Here is a 24,484-nt window from a genome sequence, read left to right as displayed (position 1 = left end):
ACACACACACACACACACACACATACACACTCTACATGAGGCCCCAGCTGAGCCTTCCTGGCTTCCTCAATATTTCATGGCATGAGCCCATGCTGACTAACTCAAGGCCATGCGAGCGAGGCTCCCTAACCAACCGAAGCGCTCACAATCTGCTCAGCTTTCCACTTGCCAATATCCCAAATCATTGAAACAATAACATTTAGCCACACATCCAGGAATCAGCGGAATGAGACAAAGAACAACACCATGCATACAAGATACGTGCAATGAATGTAAATGATGGACGATATTCCTTTTTTTAAGGCGTCTCCAGAACCAAAACTGCAAAGGTGATGGTGTGTGTGGTGAAATAAGAAGCTAAACATTTTTGGCAAATTTCGACTGAGGCTGAGCCAAAACACAATTACATATACCCTTGATAGCATCCTATGGGTCTGAAAGAAGTTCTTGAACTTGTTTTTGGATGATTGCATGAAGTTACCTCATGCAAGGTTCTTCAGCTTTCTGTGGAAGTTTACTCAAAAAATTTAACGAAGCCTTCAGAGTAAAACAAACAAATTTGGTCTCTGGAAAGCACTGATTTGTATAATCTCCATGTTTTAAAAAAAAAAATAAAAATCTCTTTTGATTTGATATAATCAAGTAGTATACATATCCTCACTGGGAGGTTGGAGGGGCAGTGAAGGAGTAAATCATTAGTTCTTCTGCCACATGTGGGAAAAATAAGTTCGATCACTTCATTAAACTAGCTTTTTTTCACTTTTTCTTCTTGGACACAACAGTTTCACAACGGTCTCAGAGTCTCTTGTTTCTTTCTCAAACTTTTGTTCTCGCTCTCATTTAGTTAGCTTTAGGTAACAAACAGTTAGTTTAGGTTAAAGCACGAAAAACTACTTGGTCTGGGTGAAGAAGAAAAAATGACTGCAGTAAGAAGGCTTTTCATAGCGCCGCGTGTTTCTCAATCACTTTGTGACAAGGTGGGAGTGACATCAGGGTGTTAAGATGTCTAATGTCAAGGGGTCTCAAGGGGGTACAGAGGACTGCTTCTCTCAAAGCATCTGAGCTTAAGCTTTGCCTGCACATCAAGTAATTGTAGGTAAACTCAGTTTGTTTGGAGTTGTTGAAAATGTCACCAGGTTATTTTTGACAGAAATCTGGACACTTAACAGATATTAAAAAGAGGTAAGTGTCAGTAGGTAAAGGTGTCAGTTTATCCCTTCAACAAGATCCTAGAAATCTGAGCAATAAAGCCATCTATGAAGTGTGTAGATATTATGAAAAATGTTTTTTAAAAATCTTTTAAAAAAAAAACATCAACCTAATCTTTGTTTAAGAATTTGTTTAACGTGAATATTGAATCATCAAACACTCCAATTTTCGCCACTCTGCCTTGTTTTGTCTGGAGTTTCTTCGAGCTGAGTGTCATTGGAGAGTAAACTATGTGTATGTTTTCAGTCCTTTGTATTTTTTCCCCTCCGCCTCCCTTTTTTCTCTCTCGCCGGATGCGTGCGAGAGAGCCAATGCGCGCCGATGTGTGTGTGTGTTTGCAAACGAACGTGTGCAGGCTTTGTTTTTCTTTTGAACATCCCTTTGATGTTGCTGTTTATTTATTTATTTCTCTGCCTGCAAAGGCCTTTTCTCAGCGGTTAGGGCTACAGCGGATTGGGCGTACGTTGCTCTGAGTGCCATCCATCAGCGAGGAGCCTCTCTGACGGATGAACCGGTGACCTCAGCTCCCAATAGCACATCAGCTTGAAGCTGGAGCTTTGCTGGGGGATTTTTGTTTTGAAGAAGCTGTAGTGTAACCAGGAAGGCCTCTTCTTCATCGCCATCCTGTCTGGCTGAGCATCATGTGTCTGTCACATGTAAAACATCTATTTCATAATCTGGCCAGGAGGCATTGTTTTACTCTGGTTTCTCAATGATAATGAAGCACTTTTCTGTAGCTGTTATGGCTGACTTGATACGTTTGTCTTCTGCGCTCATGAAAATTTCACAGCTAGATCAACCACCGAAAAACTTGAGCAGTCACGTCTCAAAAGGATCTGGATCTCTGTTAAGCGTCAAAGCAAGTCAGTCCCTGTCTGCAACACAAAAAAAAACATTCGTTTCACTATATCGGGAGATGTTTTTTACTTTTTGTTCTCTTCTAGCCTGAATTCATGTCACATGACCATCAAGCAACTTTCTTCCAGAGGAAAGAAAGAAAAAGCTAAATAGGATTTTCACCTTCTGTCAGCTATGCTCAGCATATCTGCAGCTTTATTTTGACCAACAGGGAATCGGTTTGGTAACCATTTTTACATGAGTTATTAATGCATGTCAACTCATAATGTCACGACTGCTGTTCAGATCAGAATAGAATTTGGCAAATTCGTGTCAAATTTTATGTTCTTGTCAAAACTGCAGGCGCTCCTGCTGGCGTTCTTTGGCGATGCCTGACACACTTGCTATGACATTAATAGAGGGCAGTAGCACACGATCCGATGCCATTTTTGAATGTTTATCAATGAATATACAGAAAAGTCTTTCCGAAGACATATGGAGGGAAGGGTAGCAGGTAGTTACGGAACTCTGGGTTCGCAAACACTTTTGAGACATGAGACATTTTGAGTTGCTGTTCTCTCTCATCACTTTTTTTCTCTCACTTATTAGTTTTAGGCAACAAAACTGGGTATTCGAACAGATCACGGCTTGTGCTCAAATAGACCTTTTGACTAAAATTACAAAGTTACAAAGCTCCTTTTTGCTTTCTCTAACACTGAAAGGGTCCTGGCAGCATTGGCCCAGCAATACTATCATTCTTCCAAACAGCAGCAGCAGCTGAGGGTCATTGGCTATTAGGATCAAAAATGGAATTCAAGCTGGTAAAAATTCATCCAGAAGCTAAGGATCTGCCCACTTAACATTTTCTTGTTTTATATAAAGAAATGTTTGTATAAACATGTTTCTTCTTCAAATATCATTAACCTACAGTTAAGTGGTGAAGATAATTTACACGTCAAGACTCAGTTAATAGCTGTGTAACTGTCCATGGTGCTGAAACAACCTGCTCAGCATGTATCCCTCTTCAAAAGGATTTAAATTTTGATGTCAGTCTACTAAACTCCCGGCTGGGGCCTTTCTGTGTGGAGTTTGCATGTTCTCCCCGTGTATGCGTGGGTTCTCTCCGGGTACTCCGGCTTCCTCCCACTGTCCAAAAACATGCATGTTAGGTTAATTGGTGTCTCTAAAATTGTCCTTAGGAGTGAATGTGAGCGTGTGTGTGGTTGTTTGTCTCGTTTGTCTCTGTGTGGCCCTGTGATGGACTGGCGGCCTGTCCAGGGTGTACCCTGCCTCTCGCCCGATGACCGCTGGGATAGGCTCCAGCCCCCCTGCGAGCCGACCGACAGATTCAGCGGGTATAATAAATGGATGGATGGATGTCAGTCTACTATTTCATAGCATATTCATGTTGTTAAAAACAATTCTATCTGTTGTAAATGCTGGTTGTCGGTGTGTGGCTCGGTTTTATCAAACCAACACCTCACGCAAGGGGCTTTAATTGATTCTCTTGCCAAGCTTGATTGGGTGAATTGAAGTTTATGTATTTCAATAAGAATTTAAAAACTACATTTCAGACTTAAGCTCACCTCTTTTCTCCAACAAGGTCAGATGATATCCTTTTCTTCGCTGACTTCTTGTTCTTTGAAGCAAATCTTTCAGGTCGCGGCCCCCAGCTTCTTGTGCAACTTGTCTTTGTCCACACTTCTGACCTTCCTTGGATGGGGTCTTCTCTGGTGGATAGCTATCATCTGCTGGTCTGCATGTCTTAACCTGTCGAGTTCAACATCTGACTTACAACTACTTGACAGACATCTTGACAGCAGAAACAAACCTGTGTCCCTTTTGTCTGTTTTTACTCAACTTGCAAGAAGTTTTTAACATAAATTTGTAGAAGATTCTTCTTTCAATTTTCTTAAATTTTGCTGCCTTAAATCAATTTTCTAATTTACTTATTTACATTTGGAATATCCTTTTTAGCTTTGCTTGTAGGTTTCTCTTTCCTGTGGGGCTGAAGAGAATTTTTAGATGTGTTGAAAGTCATGGATTGTAAGTGTATGACTGCCTGATGTTGGACAATGCATATGTGATAATGCTCTGGGCTTCTATTCAGCAATTGAAACTGTCCAGTGTTATACTCAGTATATACAGTAGCAACTTCCTTATCGTTAAATCACATAGACTTGAACTCACATTCTTACTAGAGCAGTACATTATCAGTAGCTGGCTGCTACTTTCTGCTGCTTTTCAAGCTTTCCCTTTTGAATTCTAGCAGCCCTTTGTGCCTGACAGATTGAAGATGGAGCACAAGTTTTTTTCAGTATTGCTGTCTTAATGTTGTATTAAATAAAAGACATGTTGAGTTCATGGAATTTTTGATAAACCCAACAGGTTAAGTCACAGAATTATTTGATTCCTCCACAGAGCTCCGCTGCTCAGTTGATTGGTTGCAGCAGGAACTTGCAAAGTGTACATGACAGTACCATAAATAATATTTACTGCATCTGATACCAAAATTCTGTGGTTGTTTAAGTGGGATAGATTTAAAAAAGATAAATAAAAGCAAAGAAATTCACTGCATATGGTCTCAAACAGATTGTAACCAAGACAACCAGCAAAATGGTGTCCACAAAGGTGACAGTCACATAAAAATAATCTATTTTAGCCCAAATTATCGCCTTCTAACCCTTACCAAGAAATTTGTATTTCTTGCCCTACCCCAGTCATGCTTTTGCCAAAACCCAATCAGGATGTAACAAAATGATTTAGTTAAATAAAATAGTAATGTTGGCCTTGATCATGCGTCCCACTGGTGAAGACAAACATCATCGACTTTGTAGCTTTATAAAGGAGGCACTATTGGTGTCTTCTGATATAAAAGAGCTCAGATGAGTCGTATTTTCCACATTGTACAAGTGGCATTTTGGAAAATGTTGCCATGAGTAATGTTTAGAGGCATGAACAACTTATTCGGTTGATCCAATCATAGGACTTGACGTGGAATACCACTGACGGCCAAAAGGAGCTTGCAACAAAAGATCTTCAGCACCAACATTTTAAAGTGATCAACTTCTCCTATGATACACTAAATTAATTTTTGATTGTGTTAATATTAGACCTCAGAGAGAGGATTTATATATCACCCTCCAGTTTCATCTTCAACGTTTTTTTTATATATTTTATTTATTGTTGTTGTTATCAATTTCACTACCTTTGTGTCTGAGATAAAGGTTAATGATGTTGATGAGATCCAAATATGCTCACTGCTGTTCACTGATGTAGTGTTGGGTATAGACAGATATATGGGGTACACCCATTCCTTTTTTTTAGTTCCAATAGAGTATGACCATTCTAAATCCTCTCTGATGGGCATCACAATCAGTAGTCCGCTGCAAGTCAATTTTCTTCTTTTCCTGGAATGACAAAGATGTGACCTGCCTGCCTAGTACTGGAAACGGGGTCTTAAGGACTAATTTAATACCAATGCTTAACTCACTGATGTCAAGCAGAGGAAAATATGTGACAATGGGCAAATGATAACGCCTTATTTTTGTGTTAGGTAAATATGACAGAACATAGTCACAAATTCTAGTAGCAAATGACATCTGAGAGTTCAGATGTCATTTGCTACTATTATGAACTGTGTATTTATCACTTTTGCTGGACTGGCTGCGTCAAGCAAAATTGGGGTAGAAAAAAAAGCTCTGAGTGTGTCTTGTATAGGAAGGCAAAATAAGGAGTTGCATCATTATCTAAATGGTATCTTGTACAGATACATCACAGTTTACAGACCATCCTTTTGAACCGGCGGTGACCTTTTGTACCATCGTTACAGTTTTACTGTCCAATGAGGGAACGCACAATAAAATATCATGACATTCAGGCACTTATACTTTCAGTTTTACTTCTGAATAAAGTTCCTCCCATAATCTGGCTGAGCAGGTGCTTTTTTACAACCTGTCCTATTGTTTTTATTGCCTTGTTGAAGTTAATGTGATGTTAAAATAACTCAAGCAAATAATTTAAGGGGTTCAATGTTAAATAACTTATATGTCTTTATTTTGTAATGCTCACTACTTAGTTGAAAAATACTGGATTATATACAACCCTGAATATGATCAGCTGTAGTTCTAAAGTGGGTCCATAATTTCTTTTAATTTGAACAATAATGAGATCTAATCAAGAGAGACAAAGGCTTAGTGAAGAAGTCCATCCTCACAGAGTGGAACAGGACTTCTGATGGTCTTTCTCTTTGTTGAATGCAATATAAGTAACCAGGCCTTCATGCTGCATCCTTAACATGCTTAAATTACAACAAGCACCTTTTTAACGGTTTTTGTCTGTTGGTTGCCTCTGACAGCATACGTGTCTGAAACAGACAGAGCGCAGATGCAACTTCTAAATTATCATAAACCACACAAAATGAAGAGAAAGCATCTGTTTTGCACCAATAAGAACCCAAGGCCACTGCACAAACAGGAGAAACTCATCTGGTAGAGATGAGTTTCTCCTGCTGCTGACCTCCCTGCATCTTTATGGAACGGCAACAAACAATAAAAAAGTTCTTGGTTAAACCATCTCCCAATTTTTACTTACCATTCATTCCCATTGTCTTGTTTCAGAAAAGAAAGACCACCACTTGAGGAAGCTTCTTTTTTTCTTTTTCTTTGAATGAGTGCTACAGTTTTGAGCATCCATTGAAAGGAACTAGATGTGAGCAACTAGATCGTTCCCTTTCAAAATGGTTTGTCCTTCAACCGCTGCCATCAACTCTAATACGGGGAGACTACTTTTGGTCTCAATGGGTGCAAACAGGGGCTGCATTGAATAAGCAGCTTGCCCTATTTCAGCAATGAAAGAAGCTTTTTTATTTTTGTCCAGTGGCTGCATGTCTTTGTTCTGTACATTTTAAAAATACTTAAGTACTCTGGCATTGTCCGCAGCACCCCTGCTGCTACTGCATCCATCTTCTCTTAGCCATTCACACAACCTACAGATGAATCCAGGATTAGAGATGAATCAAATATAGATTATGTATGCAAACACACACATATATATACATATACATATGTATTTTACATACATGTTCTCACAGAATGAGTTTTTAACACCACAAACAAATTAGAATCCAACAGGCAGACAATTTATTTGACCATTAAGTCAAAATAAAAAGGGTTTTTGTCCACAGAGGAATATATAACTTATTCTGAACATCCCTCATTCTCATTTTTCAGTTCAGTCTGGTTTCAATATATATAAGGAACAAAAGATAAATCCATGGAGTTTCAATGCAGATATTACATTGATCTTTGAAAACTATCATTTACAATGTGGAGTCAAGCAAAAAGAGTTTAGGGTGTTAAAGAGATTAGAATTTTGCTGTAAATATACAACATGTTGGCTGGATTAAAACTAAAAGCTTTCGAACTAGTTGGTTATTTTACTTAAACCTCTAAATCTGTATCAATCTCAGCTCTGTGCACACATGCTGTTGCTATGTTTCAATCTAAAAAACAGCAGGTGTAGATTTAACTTGGGGCAAAAATATTTTGCATATATTTCGCATTTTGCTTTCCATATTCAAAATGATGCACAAGAGTACTCTGTGTAATTTGCCTTAAACTACCACATTTGGCTCCATTTGTAGGTGGTCAGCTCACTTCGAAAGATATGAGGAATTGCTCACATTCAGACTTTAATCAACAAAAACAGACCTCACTGTGGACTGAGGAAAGTAAAAGCTCATTTTCTTTTGTTTTGTAGTTTTACTTTATAAAATTTAGCCGATTTTCTGTCGTTTCAGGTATGATACAATGAAAATGAATGTGCCAAACTGCTGGTTGGTCTACAGAATTTGCCTGGCGCAGGTCTCTGGACGTTTTTTCTTTTTCGAGTGTGTGAATTCAGCATTTTGATCCTTGAGTGTAATTGAGCGTCTCTGTGTTTGGAGGACCGCTAGAGGATTGAAGCACGATCAATCACCTCTGTCCGAACCATCCAGCATTTTTACATGTGGCTGAGTCCAAGCTGCTCGATGGTGGGAACGATGAAGAGAAAGAGCCCGTGAAGTGTTCAGAACACTCATGAGAAGCTTGTGTTTGTCACTGGTCTATGATTTTCTCATTGCACCAATGTAGCATGACGTTCACTTTCACTAGAAGAAATATTTATGGTATGCGAGTCTGCAAAAAAGAAAAGAAAACAGGCGAAGAAGAAAAATCAGTTCTTTAATGAGATGAGAGTGTCTGTGTTGGATTTGTTATGTTAGAACTTAATGGTGCTCACTTAAATCTCTGTGAAAAATAATAATAAAATCTGATCATCTTAAGCAGCACTACTAAAGGTGCTGTTCTCAGCTGGGTCAACCTTTGTGGTTCACTTTAACAAGCATGCCAGGAGAATGATTAATATATTTTGACACCCTCCTACGTCTGGTCAAAAGAAAGCCTATGGGCCAAAAGTGTTGTTGGCCTATTTAGCATAAAATGAGTGCATTAATACCCGGAGACTCAATTATTTTACAAATAGTTTAGTTGACACTGCAGGTTACGGGAGGCTGCTGACTTTGAAGACTTTTAGCTGGAGGCAATGCTGTTTTTGGCACTAATTGTGGATAACAGTATGGCATAGTTTACCTGAAATTAGGAGGATTATTGTAAATGCTTTAAAAACCATCTTTGTGATAACATAAAAGCGATGCAAAATTGTGTTGCATGCCAATTTCTGGAATTATGTATGTTGCGTTGACTTCTTTTTTTCTATTTTGTGAATCAAAAGAAAGAGTTCAAGCTCAATAATGTAACACAGGTGTGCAAGATTTGTGGTTTTGTGGGGATTGTGTTGTAAGATCTCTGAGAATTACAATCAGGATAGCGGCCAGATGTCTTCAAAACTGTCCATTCTACCACTTAACTGTAATGGCTGCTATGATTTTTGTTCAGTCTCACCTTTCCTTCAGCTCTTCACTCTTGCCTTGTAGATCCAGACGATTCTCTTTACCCATAATCCCCCTCCTGACTCCTTCCCCTTTCTCTCACCTGATTAGAATTTCTGCCGTGGCCTCTGGGATTGGTTGATTTCAACATATTTTATTTAACTGCTTTTGTAAGCCCTAATATTCAGCAGCTGTGATCTATGGCTGCATTACAATTCTCAGGGTCAAGGAGGGACTTGGCTATGGAAAAGGGGTGAATGCAACTGCTGCACTGTTGGGGGAAGAGCGTGTAAGTGTGTGTATGTTGGGAAGACGAAGGGGTAAGGGGGGTGGGGTCGTTTTGGAAGAAGGAAAAAAAAACAGAGAAAAAGGAAAGGAAGAATCTCACGAGTTGTCTTTAAAAATGAATGAGAAAATGGGTAATCCCCGAGTCGCAGCATGAAAAGAGGGAAAATCAATAAGGCCTCTCAGTTCACTTGGGCCCTCACAAGTCCTTGAGATGAACAAAAAGTTGCGCATTTTGTTGCCACAGCCATACGTCTCAATAGAGACGTGTGTGTTTGTGTGTACAGCTAAGCGAGTGAGTGTGTGTACAGTGAGTCTGCCTGTTTTGTGCCTGCAAGGCTGTTTTTGTGGGGGGAAAAGGATGTCTAGAATATGTTTCAAGGAAAGCTTTGCTCATAAATTGGTGCTTGAGTAAACTATGTCAGTAAATGAGATTTTTGTAAACAAGAGTGAACATGATCCAGTTTGAATAGTGCTTAAAGAGGCTTCAGCCTGACTCAAAAGTCCACCCTTGAATGAAAATGAAAAAATATATAAACTTGATTTTAAAAAAATCCTTATTCTCTCATGTGCTGAAGGATGAGAGTGTGATACAATTATCCACAAGGATATGAGAAGACATCATACAGGTTCTTTAACCTTTGAGCTCTCCATTCGATTGACCCCACACATCAGCCTGCAACAGGCCCCCCTCACACAAATCCATTTCTACTTCCTGGCTCACAGGGACAAAACTGACCAGAGAGCTCTGGGATTGGATACCTTCAAATGAATATTTAATTGCCACCAACCATCTGAGGGAGAAATTGCGGGGGGGGGGGGGTATGGTAAGGAGCTGATGGAAGTATTGGAGGGGCTGCACTTTATTTCCAGAGAATGCAAACACACATCTCTATCTCCCTCTATTCAAGACACCCCTCCATCTACTTAAATGGTTGGGAGCAGAAGCTGCCTCATAAGTAACTAGCGCACCTTCTCAATAAGTCCGTCCATCCATCCATCCCCCACTCATCCATCCGACTCCTTTGCACTCACACGCTAAGCGATGCCCCCCCCCCCCCAGTTCATTAGCGAGCTCCTCAGTAGCCTGTCATGGCGGATGTGCTCCATCAAAGCTGATCGACTCCCCGTTTTTCCAGAAAGATGTCGCGGGTTATCACCACACGCTCAGATCTCCAGCTACGGGAGGAGCGTGACTGGCAGGCCGTCTTTTGAAGACAGCGATTCCTCCACTGATGCCTCCCAGTTGGAAATTTAGAATCGTGTCTGCTAAGACACCATATGCAAAGTAAATTACTGTACAGGGGCAAGCCCAACTAAACCCTCATCTCTCAGAATGTCCAGGCCACTCAGTGCCTCCCAGGCAACCTGGGCTCCTTTGCACTGATCTCAACTTTTCACCTTCCATCTTCTTTCCATCATTTGTCTTTTAGAATTGACAGCCAACTGAGGCAAAACCTTGCTTTAATGAAGCCCAACATCTTAAACCTCATAAATGCCTTTTTAAAACATCAACTTGGACACACTGTACAGTAATCTTTGTACAGTAAAGGGGTTAAACTAAAAGGTTGAAGGGCATAAAACACTGGCAAAAAAAATAAATGCACCAAATACATAAGGGAAGGAGGGGCTTGCCATTTAAGGCTCCATTCTCTTGATCTCCACATTATCATGCAAATGATACTGCTGGTTACAACTGTACGTCTTTGTAGTGGTAAAGTGTTAATTTCAGTTCAAAGGTTGTGGCAGTATTCTACAGGGAGAGATGGAAGGTATGATGGAGATGAGAGATGAGGATGGTAGTGGGGGGGTTGGTGGATGCTGCCGAGTGGTTTGGTTTCTCCTGCCTGAGCTGAGCAACCTGCCGTCTGCATTTCTATTGTCTCCATTTTTTAACTCCATGCTTGCGCTACGGGAGCCAATTGCCAAATGTTTGTGTCGGATGCAAGTCATGACGAGGCATCTTGATCATTGCAATTCAAAGCTGCTTTAATCAGAGATGTTAAACAACACAAACACCGACAGACACCACTAAAGTCAAGTTCTGAGCATCTTTGAGTCTGATTGGTCCATCTGAAAGGTTCAAGATGAACTGGTAAAATCTGGTCTGCAGCAAAAACGAGTCATATGGACATAAGAGACAGCCTTAAATGCAAATGGACAATCCAACTTCACCTCTTTCTCCGAGGTCTCGGACTGCTTCTCAACCACAGGGGGACACATCATGCACACACAAGCACACAGACTTCCATGTATGTATGGATGGATGCAGCCCCTGTGGCTTCCTGAAATAATGGGGGGCATTGTCATTTCACAGTGAGCACAAACGCCAATAAAATGGTTGATGGCGCTGATGGGGCAAAAGAAAAGACAGATAAAGGGCTGATGAGAGAAAGAGAGCCATTCTGCTGGAGCTGGTGGCGTGTACAAATGGAGAACATGGCTCCTCGTCTAACAGCCTTACACTAGATTGTGTGTGTGTTCTTAATGGGGTGCATCCACCACACGTGCAGTGTTGTGTGTTCGCAGAATCAAACAGAAGGATACTCATTGTAGTTCTCAAACAGCGCCATTGTCTGTGTTTTTTTCTTGGGTAGCTGTTGTTGCAAGGCCTCTTTCCATACACATGTGTGTTTGTGTATGCGTGTGTGGTGAATGACAGCATCGTGGACACTCCTGAAGATGAAGCGCACCACCCTCCCGTTGTGATCCCACCACTGGAGCTGTTTATCCAGTTTCAGGCCCGCTCTACACAGGGACAGACAGCTCAAACTACGCTTGTCACAATCCCTTGTCGTCTTAAATGGCTGACAAACATCAGGCTTTTTGTAATGGGTTGAATCAAAGAGGTTCCTTGTTGAGCAGCCTTCTTTTTCTAACTTTTATGTAAACCTTGTGGAACAGACTAAGGAGAGTAGGGATGACTGCTGAGCTGGGCACAGGGGATGTTACTGATGAAAGGTGATGGTGTAAAATATCAGCCTTCTGGAAAATAATTCAAACCGATAAAATGAGAGACGTAACCACCACAATACTATCACTTACTTTATGCACACTTACTGCATCAAGCAAGGAACAGTCGTGTGACCACATAAATGGGATTCAAGTGAAAATGTTTCAGTTCTTACAGGACAGCCGGGCTGAGGACGTGTGTGTAAAAAGAACAGACACCCAAAGACTCAATCCTTTCTCTAGCAAATGGGAGAAGGCAGGAAGAGCTTTAAAATCCCCTTTCAGATATCAAATAATTAATTACCCTCCCTCCTACTCCTTCTTCTTTCTCCTGGTGTCTGTAAGGAAGACACACCTCCAGTCACTTAAGGAGGGTTAACACCCGTCTAAATTAATTATTAAAAGGTGTCTGTACCTGCTGCTATTGTTGCCCCTTGGAGTAAGATATAACCTATTTTTGACAAGTTTTCATTCTCAGCCTTCTGCGGTGAGACGCTTGTCGAAAACCAAATCAGCGAATGGAGGGAGTGGTAGTGGGGCACTGATGAATAATCTAGTTCATATTCCAATGACACCCGCTGCTCAGAGGGAGAGAAAGAAATGGAGAAAGAAAGAAAGAAAGAGAAAAAGAGACGCACCGAGGAGGCGAGATAAAAGCTCAGGGAGAAGAGAGGGGGAAAAAAAAGAGGAGAAGAAGAAGAAAAAGGGAGGATCGGAGACAGAAAGGAGAGATGATAGCCAATGTCTGCCAAGCTATCACATGACAGTGCTCCTGTTTAAATAATAAAACAGAGAGGGCTCTAAACAAATCGTTATCTCCCCACCTCCATGCATCCTGTCTTCCCTCTACCCCACCCTACCTTTCTCCGCTTTTAAAAACTTGTTTTAATGCCATTTCTTAATGAACATAATAGCTCGGCACTAATAATGAAAAGAAAATAAAAACATCTAAAAACGCAGAGGGGCCCCCGAGTTGTCGCCGGCGCTCAATTATTTCCTTGTCAAGTGGGTCTGTTTTTAATGAGGCCCTGTGGGACTGACGTCTGTCAGTCAGCCCTGACTTTTTGACACCATTACAACTTCAAATAGAAGCCGCCGCCACGCTGCCTTCCACCGCTCACTCGCTAGCTACCGCTCTGCTCATCTGACAGGCTGGGAGGGAGGGATGGAGGGAGAGAGGGAGGGAGGGAGGGAGGGAGGGAGGACAGGGGGGAGGAGAAAAGGTGGCAGGAGAGGTAGAGAGAAAGGGGGAGCAGGAGGGATGGGGAAGGAGAGATAGTCAGAGATACAGAGAAGAGAGCACATCAGCACATACTGCAGGTAAACTGCACATGCAGGCAGACACACACAGTGCACTTTGACTGGGTGAAAGCACAATCACCGAGGGTCATTATCAGATGAGGTTTGTCAAACTGCCAGGGAATGAGCACCCCCTCGGCACCCCCCACCTATGTCCTTCCTCGTTCACTTCCTCCCTTTTCCCCTTTTTCTTCCTTCATTTTTTCATTATTCCTTGACTTTAATGATAACTCTTGGTGGGTCGGCCCCGCATGGGACGGTCAGAGGCACACTATTTTGTTGGCCATTAATTTGAGGCTTTGAAGCCGACGACGGCACAGCGGCTGGTGAGGGCCTGTGAAATGGTGGCTGATAGGGGAGGGAGGGGTGACTCCCCTGCATCTTCGAAAATGAAGACTAGGGGCCTGAAACAGAATAGCAAATGTCCTCACTGGGAACCGACACACCAACCACAAGAGATACATTCACTACTCCACTGTGCTGTGTGTGTGCCTGTGTGCGTCTGTTACTACTTATCCATGCTCTATCTCAACATCTAAAAATTCTCCAAATATACTCTTAAATTTGGACTTTCCGAAGACATACTGAAGAAATCAAACTGAGGGACATCCATACAGATAAACACAGAAACAGGGGCTGCGTCACAATCTTCAGAACTAGGAAAATATAGAACAAACAGTACAAGATCTGAAACAAGTTAAAGCCATTTATAGAAGAAGAAAAAAAATATCATGAGAAAAGAAAACCAGAAATCCACTCATTTCACTTGGTGTGCAGTCTGCATCAGTCAACAGCCAAAATGTAATTAATGTTGATTCAGAGTCATTTTGAACATCATAAAATGTACAGTTCTAACAGAGAAATTTTAATTGAAAACACTGTAGTTACAAATAAATAGAAATAGAATCACAAGCAAAAACGCAAAACAAGATGTCCATTTAAATGTTAGTACATACAGTATATGATGCATATATTTACCACAATGACAATGTTAAAAAGTCCAAAGGAATGAGTCATGACGTGTGTTCGGGGAGTGCAAACTACCAGATATAAGTACAGAAGATGGTAACAATGTCAGAAGAAACTTTTCTCTGGTTTTTTTACATGTATCGTATTGGTCAAGGTTGGTGTCAATTCTCTTTTGTATTAAAAAAAATATAGAAAAAGAAATAAAGAAAAAGAAAGATTTCTCTCCATCTCCAAACTCTTAAAAACATTCATATATTTGTTCCACAATGTAAGAGCAGCAAGCAAGCAGCTTCCTCTTGATAAAACAAATAATACTTTCACCTTGAATGAACTGAAGTTAAACTGACCTCAACCTTTTTATGTGTCTACTCTTTTTTTTCCTTTCTTCTAGGCAGTGCCATGTGTCTATTTCGGGCTTTGCTGAGCCTTTTAAAGTAGGAGCGTGAACAGCATATCTCATCTGAAGGCACTGTCCTCTGCTGTGTAGGGACTACGTGAAGAACAGCTGAATCATTTAGTCACAGAATCTCATATATACTCCAGTATGCGCGTCTACTGATGGCGTAATCCCCCTTCACGACTGTTTCTCATCCAAACATACATGTGCAGAACTACACTTACTCTGTTTTCCGTGCATACACACGCATACCTAGAAAAAAAAAAAAGCCTATATCTGAATCTGCCTCAAATTGCCAAAAATGACCAGCCTGTGTTCAGCTGGAGACAGAATGGACAGCAAAGCCACACTGAGGACGATGCCATGAAATGTTTTTACTCTTTTAAACATCTCACGCCATTTGTTTCCCTGGAGATCTAAGAAAGAACCTGACAGAAAGAGGACTTAACTTAGAGGAGGAGAGAAAAGAAGAGGGGGGGAAAGAAAAGAGAAAAGAAAGGGAAGGGCAAAGTGGGGGAAAACGGTGGTGGAGGAAAGGAGGAGAAAGAAACAAAAAGGAAAAGTGAAATGGAAAAAAGCTCCTTGTCAAGCTTTGGAAACAGTGATTCATGGGGACCATTTGTCCTAATTACAGCAGAACAACGCTTTTGTCGCTATTAATCACGTCTATGTGTGTGTGTTGGTTTGTATTTATGTCGGGAGGGAAGAGGGAGAGCGTGTGTATGTGTGTACAGCAGAGATCAGTGGCCTCGCAGATTGAAATAGATGGCCAGGATGATGGTGAGTAGGATGATTGCTCCGAGGATGAAGACCAGGATACGATTTTGGATGATCCTGCAAAGAGAAAAAGACAGAGAGAGAGAGATCAGGGGAGGTTCACACAAGTCATATTGTGTCTACACAGAACCGTAAAAACGTAAAACAGTCACATGTTTATGTGCAAACTAAATGACCAGCCATCAGCTGGAGACATATTGTGTTTAATAGTTACCATGAGGTCTGCATGCGTGATATTTATTGGTATATTGTCGCCGGCATGGGAGCATAAAACACGCAGGCATATTTCTGAAGCTGCAACACCTTTGTATGAAATATATAAATGTAAAAAGATTTGCTTACACGTGTGTATCCTCTGTAAAAATGTTATACTGATGTGTGTACACGTTTCTTTCCAAACAGAGCAAAACACTTAAAAAGAGTGACACACAAACATATACACACATAGCAAACAAGCCCTAAAACTTTATTTGCACAATAAAGTGGAAAAAGTGTCTCAGTGGTTTCCCGGAGGTCATAAAATCGCTGAATTACTGATGGAATTTGCCATAAAAAGACACTCTTTTGCACATTTAAATTTTCCCACTTTGAGCGTAGTAAACTTGACACGAGGGGGATTTGAACCAAAAGAAACACAGCCGGAGGGAAGGAGCAGGAGCCGGTGTGGAGACTTATCCCGTGTGTGTGTCCCCAAAATTCTCCTGAGTTCGTATTGCCACACATGCCTGCATTCAGACAAACACACACACATTCCAAACCCTCCGTTGCTTCTGACAAATGAGAGAATTATCACATTTGCTGACATGTGGAGGGGTGGAGGAGAGGCCGTGTAGGGGGGCACTGTCCACTTCTCTAAGCAGGAGATGAATAGCCCATGCTGTGGCCATTTATCACCGAAGAAGGGGGGGTGGCTGGTTGCTCAGTCACCCTGCTACCCTCTAAAGTCCCAGTCTGAGCCGACACAGCAGTCGAGCTCGCAGTCCTCTCCAGTCCACCAGCTCGGAGTTACAATAACCTCAACTAGCCACTTAGTTTAAAGCCACGACTACGGAGGAAAGGATGATAAAAACACAACACTCCACAGAGGTGTTATGTCTCGCAGAGGAGCTTTCATGCCTATATCTTTGCATTTTCTTTGTGTAAAGTGTCAACTTTAACACGAGATGGAGACTCTGTTATCAACAGAAAAAACTATAACCACTCATCAGAAATTTCGATTAAAGCAACAAAGCCAACAATGAGACTGACTGGATGACACCAGAGAGCTCATTACAACTACTGTTTGTATGTAGATGTGTTTTATAAGTAGACATTTTATGCATGAATAAATGCATACATTATTATCACACGGTCATACCATCATATGAACATGTAATGTCCTGTCTAAAGCCATGCTGAGCCTTTACCTGACGATGCATACACACACACACACACAAAGTAAAATATTCCTTTATTATGGTGAGAACTCAAGCAGTAATAGAGAGGCTGTGATAGGCCAGCCTCACTGTGTAGTTTGAATGAGGCTGGTACGATTGGCTGAAGCCAGCTGGGGAGGAGATCCCACTGAAACACTAATCAGAGCATGCTTAGCAAGGCCACGTCTCCCCCTATTAATTGACATTCATTATTTACAATGATTATTTATCCCAGTCAAATACCCAGAGGAGCGCGTGTGTCTTGTGTGTGAATGTGTGTGCGTGTGTTTGAAGAAGCCAGCTCGCTTTGCGTTGTTTGTTAATTTTTCAGCCGGGGAAAAAAAACCTGTGGGAGTACCAAGAGGCTTGCAGCGGAAAACTGCAGAGGAAGTTAGATTTAGATAGCAGTGGCGCCCAGGTCTAATAAAATGGCATTTATTAAAGAAGTATGATTTGGCAGCAAACAAACTTCAAATACTTAAATGTACGAAAGGCGATAGTGCTGCACTTTAAGGTTTCTTTTCTCCGGGGGACGCCTTAAAGAATATCCATAAAACATGTGTTTTTGACCTAAAGGGATTTTCTGTACACTGATCTAAGAAAACATGTCCTAAAGCTCATTTGTGCCAACTCACTTGAACACTGAAGAAGAAGATGAAAAGGAATACTGTCCAGTCAAAACCTTTAAGTGGTGATCGCAAAAAAAAACTTATCCCTTAAAATAAAATCTTTTTCCAAATGGTGACTTAGCTGACAGACCAATGAAATATTCTGGGTATTCTGAAGTCAAGTTTTAACTGGGGTGCGGTCAAAGAGACACTTCTTGGGAAAATTCACAGAGTTAGGAAAAGCAAAAAAGACTAATGCCATTTAAAAAAACAAAACTAGTGAGTCTACCAGGCATGTCTTTTTTAAAATGCAGCCAAAACGAGCCTATAGATTATAACCCTAAGCCAATAGTAGCGCGTTTACCCACAGCGCTCTGAGGGCTACAACTTACCGGTCCAGTATGCCACAACCCCCAAAGAACAAGCCTGTAAACGCATCAACATTACATGGTATCCTGCAGGCTGTGTTGAACCCCTTTCCTCCAATAATTAAAGATAATTAGTCTTGTTTATTATTTTTAACTGGACTGCAGATGCCATTCCCACACAGCAGGTCTGTGAGTGAGCTGCCAGCTGTCCTAGAGTCAGGTAAATTCGTGTGGCCCTGACCGCGGCATCCTCAGTAAAAAACTAGCCAGTGAAGCGAGGTGTCGCGTTCCGATCAGTGCTGTGCCGAGCTGGAGCAGATACAAACACAGGATCAAACGCTTTCAGATTGCCCTCAAGAGACTCAATATATTAGAGGGTGGAAGCAGGTTTAGTGTAAAAAGGGCTTAAATTGCAGCCATGATTAGTTGTAAGTAAAGCAACTTCAGTGCTTCCTTTATTATCTCCTTTGGCATAGGATGCACTGAACCATCCTTTATGAAAGGAAAGAAGATTATTATATAATTATATCAACTGTAACTGACAGACTATGAGGAGTTAATGTGAGATAGTACATTCAAAATGATTTTTAATGGTACTTAAATTGGTTAAGAAAGAAGTGTCTTTGACATATAAAGAGCCACAGTCTTGGCCTAGAAATCTAGACGCCCCTAGCGGCCGCAAATGGAATTTGCTCCGGGGCCAGTCTAGTCACTTGTGGTCGTTTTGCGAGGTTCCAAATCAAAACTTAATCGAGCCAATCAAATCGTGAGGAGCGGGGTCAGAGGCCGGGCTACCTAGTGACGACAGAGGTGCGACGTTTCAGTGTGTAGTTCCAGAGAGAGGTAAAAAAATTAGAAAAAAGTCCCAGAGAGAGGTAAACAATGGCTGCGCCCGGCGAACAGGCTTATATAACAGCTATATTGCCTTCCATTAGCTAGCTCTCTTTAGATTTATAGGGAAACGAAGTAAACTTACATCTGAGAGCAATCCCCAGTCAATTGCGAGCATGATGTACCGAAGACGGCGGGCCGAACGGCAAAACCGGAAGTGCGTTGCTCACTGCGGCTAGCTTTAGTAGCGACAAATTCGTGGGAACAAAATTGTAAATAGCTGGTATTTTGTCAGATTTTCAACACCTTGGGGGTCTAAATGACTACTTTCTCGCCTGAAAAAGCTTTTTGCTGTACGGGTCTGGCTTGCTAGGCTACCACAGTCTTTCTTGATGCCACATGAGTAGTGGGATACAAAGGTTATTGCACTCTTTAAACTGGCACAGAGGAAACTGACTACTTATGTTGCATAATAGCCCCGGTGGGAAAATTGTCTGTATGTATTAGAATCAATGTTACACAAAGTGGTAAAAATTCAATATTTAGTCAAATTGTTGCTCATCTCATCCCTCATACAACAGCAACTGGAGTCCATGAGAAGAAAACAAATCCAGAGTAAATATATCGATGCTGTCTTTTGAACAAACTCACCTGCATACAGTGGTTTGGAGATTAAATCTATACATATGTATTCTGTTTTCAACACAGCACTTAAATGAGCCACTTAGCAAAAGTAAGTTCCGTTAAGGACTTCTCAGACAACAAGTAGGCAAAAATAAAACCCATCACGCAAATATACAAGGCTTTCCCCCAAGAAAAAAAAAAAGAAAAGAAAAGAAAAAAAAAAAATTCCACCAAAATTTGGAGGGAGGAGAGTGAAGAACATGGTTTTCTTCTGCTGTATGGTTGATCCCGTCCTGACACGTGGCCAGACAGAACAGAACTTATCAAACCGGATCCATCCTCTAGTTTTGACACTTGACATAGAGGTGGAGGGTGACGTGTGTGTGTGTGTGTGTGTGGTGGGGGATTTGGGGGAAATGAGGATGTGTGGGTGATGCAAAGAGAACATGTACAAAAGGGTGTAGATGTGCAAGCTGACCCACATATGCACACTCCTACACACACACAGACTTTGAGAAGGGTTACTTTTACCCTGATTACTACATTACTACAATGATACTGGATCATTCCACGTTAACTCAACTGGGGAATTGCACCTCAAATTGTCAGAAATTTTGATTATTTTGCTCCCATAATGTTTTCTAATGTAGACTACTAATATAAAAATATCTCAACACAGATTTAGATGTTTATCTTATTATACTTTTTGTAAATCAGTCCATCGTCAATTAAATAATGCCTCATTTTCATATCTAACATAATCTTTCAGAACTCCTGTAATCTATATAGAAATATATGTAGTGGGTATAGATTACATTATTAATTTTCTATTGAGTCTTTTTTCAAAATATTATGAAAGCACTCAGCACATTATCCAAATCCAAACATATGTTATATGTAACCATGCCAACAGTGAAGTTGTTAGCATGTGGGAGCTGCTGATTGAGCTTTCCAAGGCCCAAGTAATGGCTAAAATAAAACCGAATTAAGGTGAGTTACAGAGAAGATGTCGAGAACGCAGAGCAGGGAGAGAAATGACGAGGAAGATTAAAACATGTATTGCCTTGATCATCATGGTAAATGTGATAAAGCGGATGAGCTTTATGAGGAGCCCTGATGAGGATGCAGCGGCAGTATTGGGAGGACACATTTGCCAAACATTTTTGTTTCAATGAGACATGGCTACAACTCTCTACCATGCTTCCAAACAACAGTCAAACAAAGACAAAGACAGAGATGCTGATCTGTTGGCTGTGCAGTTCTGTTCATGTTGTCAACTAACAATTTGCCCGTTACTTGTTGTCTGTGACATTATCAGCTAAGTTGATGCCACGTTTCAAAAACATGTCAATCCATTCAGGCAATCTGAATATTTTAACTACACCACATCTCTGCTACACTTCAACTTTTAAAATGTTCGTCAACTGATTTTAATGTAATGGTTTTTTTTTTTTTTTTTTTTGTTAAAATCACTGTCAGTTTGCCAATCACTTTTAACATTTAACAGTGCACCTTGAACCATGTTTGTGTACCTTTAAATGAAGGAAACTCCCAATTGAATTTGCCAAATTGCCCATATCCCTGGAGAGAAAGTATACACATGTATTCATAAGGAAAATAAAGGTCTAATTATTTGAGGTAATTGTGGTCATTTCAGCCTAACTACCAAATTGGTCTTCAATTAACTGTAGGAAAACTCACAGAAATGTCATTTCCAAACCATTTTCACATGTTTGCCAAAGTTGTAGAGAGTTTAAACCACTTTAGTTGCATATCAACTGTCCTGTCCATTGGTGTTGACATATACTGTATCTTCCAAGTACAAATGTTGTTTGAAAAGTCTTCAAGCAAATTAATCAGTGTATATATTCCCAGTATAAATCTATCATTCTTTATAAGTTATGTGAACCTTAGCTACATAACAATGAACAGGAAAAACAGTCAAAGTTAAAGCATGAATTTTAATCAGTCAAAACAAAAATTTCCTAAAAGTGAGAATCTTAATGGGTAACAGCATCTTCGGGTAGCAAAAGGAAATAGAAGGAGCCAAAATATGGGCTAAACATGATAATGGTGAAAAAAACATAGCTCCACTCATGAGATACTATGAGAGAGCTTCGTCCTACGTTTTTTTTCGTTTAGTTTAAATGGCATGAAAAAACTCTACTATGATCTCTGAGTATTTTTTACTGTCTATGAGCCCGACCAATGAATAAACTCTCAGATCAAAACAGTAGAACAGGAACTGTTCGTGAAATGTGAGCCAATAAGAGTACAGAGTGGTGGCTTTTCTATTGGCTCCTGATATTTCTTCATCGCAGGCAACCAGTCAGCCAAACATCTTACTGGACGGAAATACACAGATATACAGAGCTAATGCAAGAGAGACAGAGACGGTGGAAATGATGTGCTCAAAGAACAGCAAACAGTGAGTCAAGCAGCAAGGTCGGAAATGGACAATAAAGCAGTTGGAAGTAAACAACAAGAAAGAGTGAAACAGAGAGGTGGAGAGTGAGGAGAGAAAGACAGACCAAGAAATGGAGGAAGAGAGAGAAAGGTCCGTTTACCCGAGGAGGCAAAGCTGGAGGAGAGGCTCCTCGGAGACAGATGAAAATAATGAGGACTTTTCTGTCAGGAAAGATTTACAAAATCGTACCAGTGTTATTAAAATTTAAAATCTCCCTTACCCCCCCACCACCCCTTTCCCTCCCTTCCCTCCCCACCCTCTCCCTCTCTCCCTCCCTCCTTCCCTCTCTTCCTTTGCCTGTTTTTTTCCCCTGCTCTTTCAGCAGCACAGCCTTATTACCAGCTCTAATGAGCACCGGGATACACCTCAGCAGTGGGTGTGTGTGTGTGTTGGGGTCCAAGTCCCTGGTGCCAACTCCATCAGCACCCCAGATTCCCCACCTTCTTAAATGACACACATGTGTGTACATTCACACAAAACACACAAGGGTGGGCACATGGATACACTTGTACACACCACTTTTGATGGCTCTCAGAGGTGGCTGGACAAACACGCGCACACACACACACACACACACACACACACACACACACACACACACACACACACACACACACACACACACACACGCACACACCTTTCAGACAGACAGATTATATCCCTTCCTCAAAACAAAAACAATCTTAGTGAGACAGCCATGAGCAGAAAGGCCCAACATACCTTCAAACACACACACACACACACACACACACACACACACACACACCAATATGAACAAACTTATCGGCAGTAACATCTCTCAGGCCCTCCCTTATCCCTCCTCTTTCCACAAGTAGACCAATAAAATAAAAATCAATGGCTGTCTGAGCCATTCTGGCTCTCCTCCTTCTAAACCCTGGGAATATACAGCATGGGAGAGAAGGAGGGGCGGGGAGTAACGGGGAGGGAGGGAAGGATCAATGTGTTCACAAATGGTTTGAGTGATGGACATGAAGGTGGAGCGCTGGTGGGGGAAAGTCTAAGTAACGCCTCGACTTGTTATCACAAACTAATTCAAATAAAAGTTTAATTGCGGAGGCACACGTATTACCTCACATGCGCACACACACACACAATTCTTTTGCTCTGGAGCCGACGCACTCATAAAACACGAAATCACATAACACATATATGACGAAACAAAAGGTTGAGACGGGCCTACGATCCCTACAGTTTGAACGAAGGGAGGCGAAATATTTGCAAAGGTTCAAACAAGTGAATGGAACGAGAGAGTGAGGCCGAAGAATTCAGAACAACTGAATCAGGTTCATTCTCCTGTGCAGAGATAATGACTTGACCTGTTTCCTGGAGAGATCTGATCCCACCATGTATGTTCAGCCTACTGCCCCCAGGGGGGTGTTGAAGATAAACGCTTATTTTTGAAACACGCGCATGCACACATGCACGCGTGTGCTCACACAAAGCTGGAGTAGGTCTTTAATTGGAAGCTGTTTACTGTAATTATTTAAAGAAGACCCCGACACCATGTAATTCCCCAAAGAAAAACAGCATTTAAAAGCTTGCCCACACTAACACTCACATGTTTACTGTACAGTAAAGATGGAGTTGATAACTACATTACAATACATGGCCATGCAGGGGTGAAAGAAGCATTTGGATCTTTCTTTTAAGAAGGAGGCAATGTAAACATACAGCATTAATAGTAAAGAATAATAATAAACATCCCTCTAAGGTAAATATGCATAAACATAAGAAAACACATGAAATATTTAAGTTAATCAGTGGCATAGTTCCCTTTGATACATTATAATACACTAAATCATTAGATTATAAGTCGTGAAGAATCACTGTACAGTAGATGGCAACCTGTTGCGATGCCAAATGTTTTATATATGGCAGTGTTTACATGATGCAAACTCCAGCCTGAACTGTATGTATGTCTTTTTTAAATTTCTAACCCTAACCCTGATTTTCTTTTAATACCTAAACCTAACAGCAAAGAAGAGAACTGGAAAAAACGGAAGAAAAACGTTGGGTCGGACGGGGCAAAAACTTAGTTTGGCGGTGTGCCACTGGGCATCCTCTCCTGCCTGATTCGTGTTTTGTCAATGATCAATATGAGAAAAATTAATTTTGGGATAATTTCACAATATATAATGCATTAGCATATCATTATTTTTAAAGGCAAACTTTCAAAAGCTTGCTATATAAATGCACTAAGTGTTGTGGAGCTGGAAGGGCAATATTTTCCCCTGTGAAATGTAGTGAAAACGAAGCTATAACACACTACGAAATGAAAATCCTTAAAATTGTACTAAATGGAGCTGTAGTTGTCCTGATCTAACTTTACCAGAGAAAAAGCAGACGCAAGATGGCAACTTGCATTACAATCAGCTTGTATTTGCCTGTTTCTTTCGGGTAATCTGAGGAACACTTCTTTGACAAATCAATTGACAAGTTTATTGATCTGCGAAATACCACATTTTAATACAACCCCAAATATATTGCTTCTTCT

At 40.9% G+C, this 24,484-nt stretch overlaps 1 protein-coding gene across 5 annotated transcripts in view; it reads right to left on the bottom strand.

Annotated features, from left to right (window-relative positions):
• Window positions 1–14,205: 14,205 nt before the first annotated feature.
• Window positions 14,206–24,484, bottom strand: part of vti1a (vesicle transport through interaction with t-SNAREs 1A) — a 113,280-nt gene continuing 103,001 nt past the window's right edge. For 2 of the 5 annotated variants that reach the window (XM_075458103.1, XM_075458104.1), the window contains one exon: window positions 14,206–15,713. In XM_075458103.1, the coding sequence (XP_075314218.1) occupies window positions 15,620–15,713 (94 nt within the window). In that variant the 3' untranslated portion in view covers window positions 14,206–15,619. The remainder of the gene's footprint in view (window positions 15,714–24,484) is intronic. The other 3 variants (XM_075458105.1, XM_075458107.1, XM_075458106.1) reach the window with 2 other exon arrangements.

This window comes from Odontesthes bonariensis, chromosome 23 (genome assembly GCF_027942865.1).
Source record: "Odontesthes bonariensis isolate fOdoBon6 chromosome 23, fOdoBon6.hap1, whole genome shotgun sequence".
In the NCBI taxonomy this organism is placed as follows: Eukaryota; Metazoa; Chordata; class Actinopteri; order Atheriniformes; family Atherinopsidae; genus Odontesthes; species Odontesthes bonariensis.
This window is presented reverse-complemented; position numbering and strand designations above follow the sequence as displayed.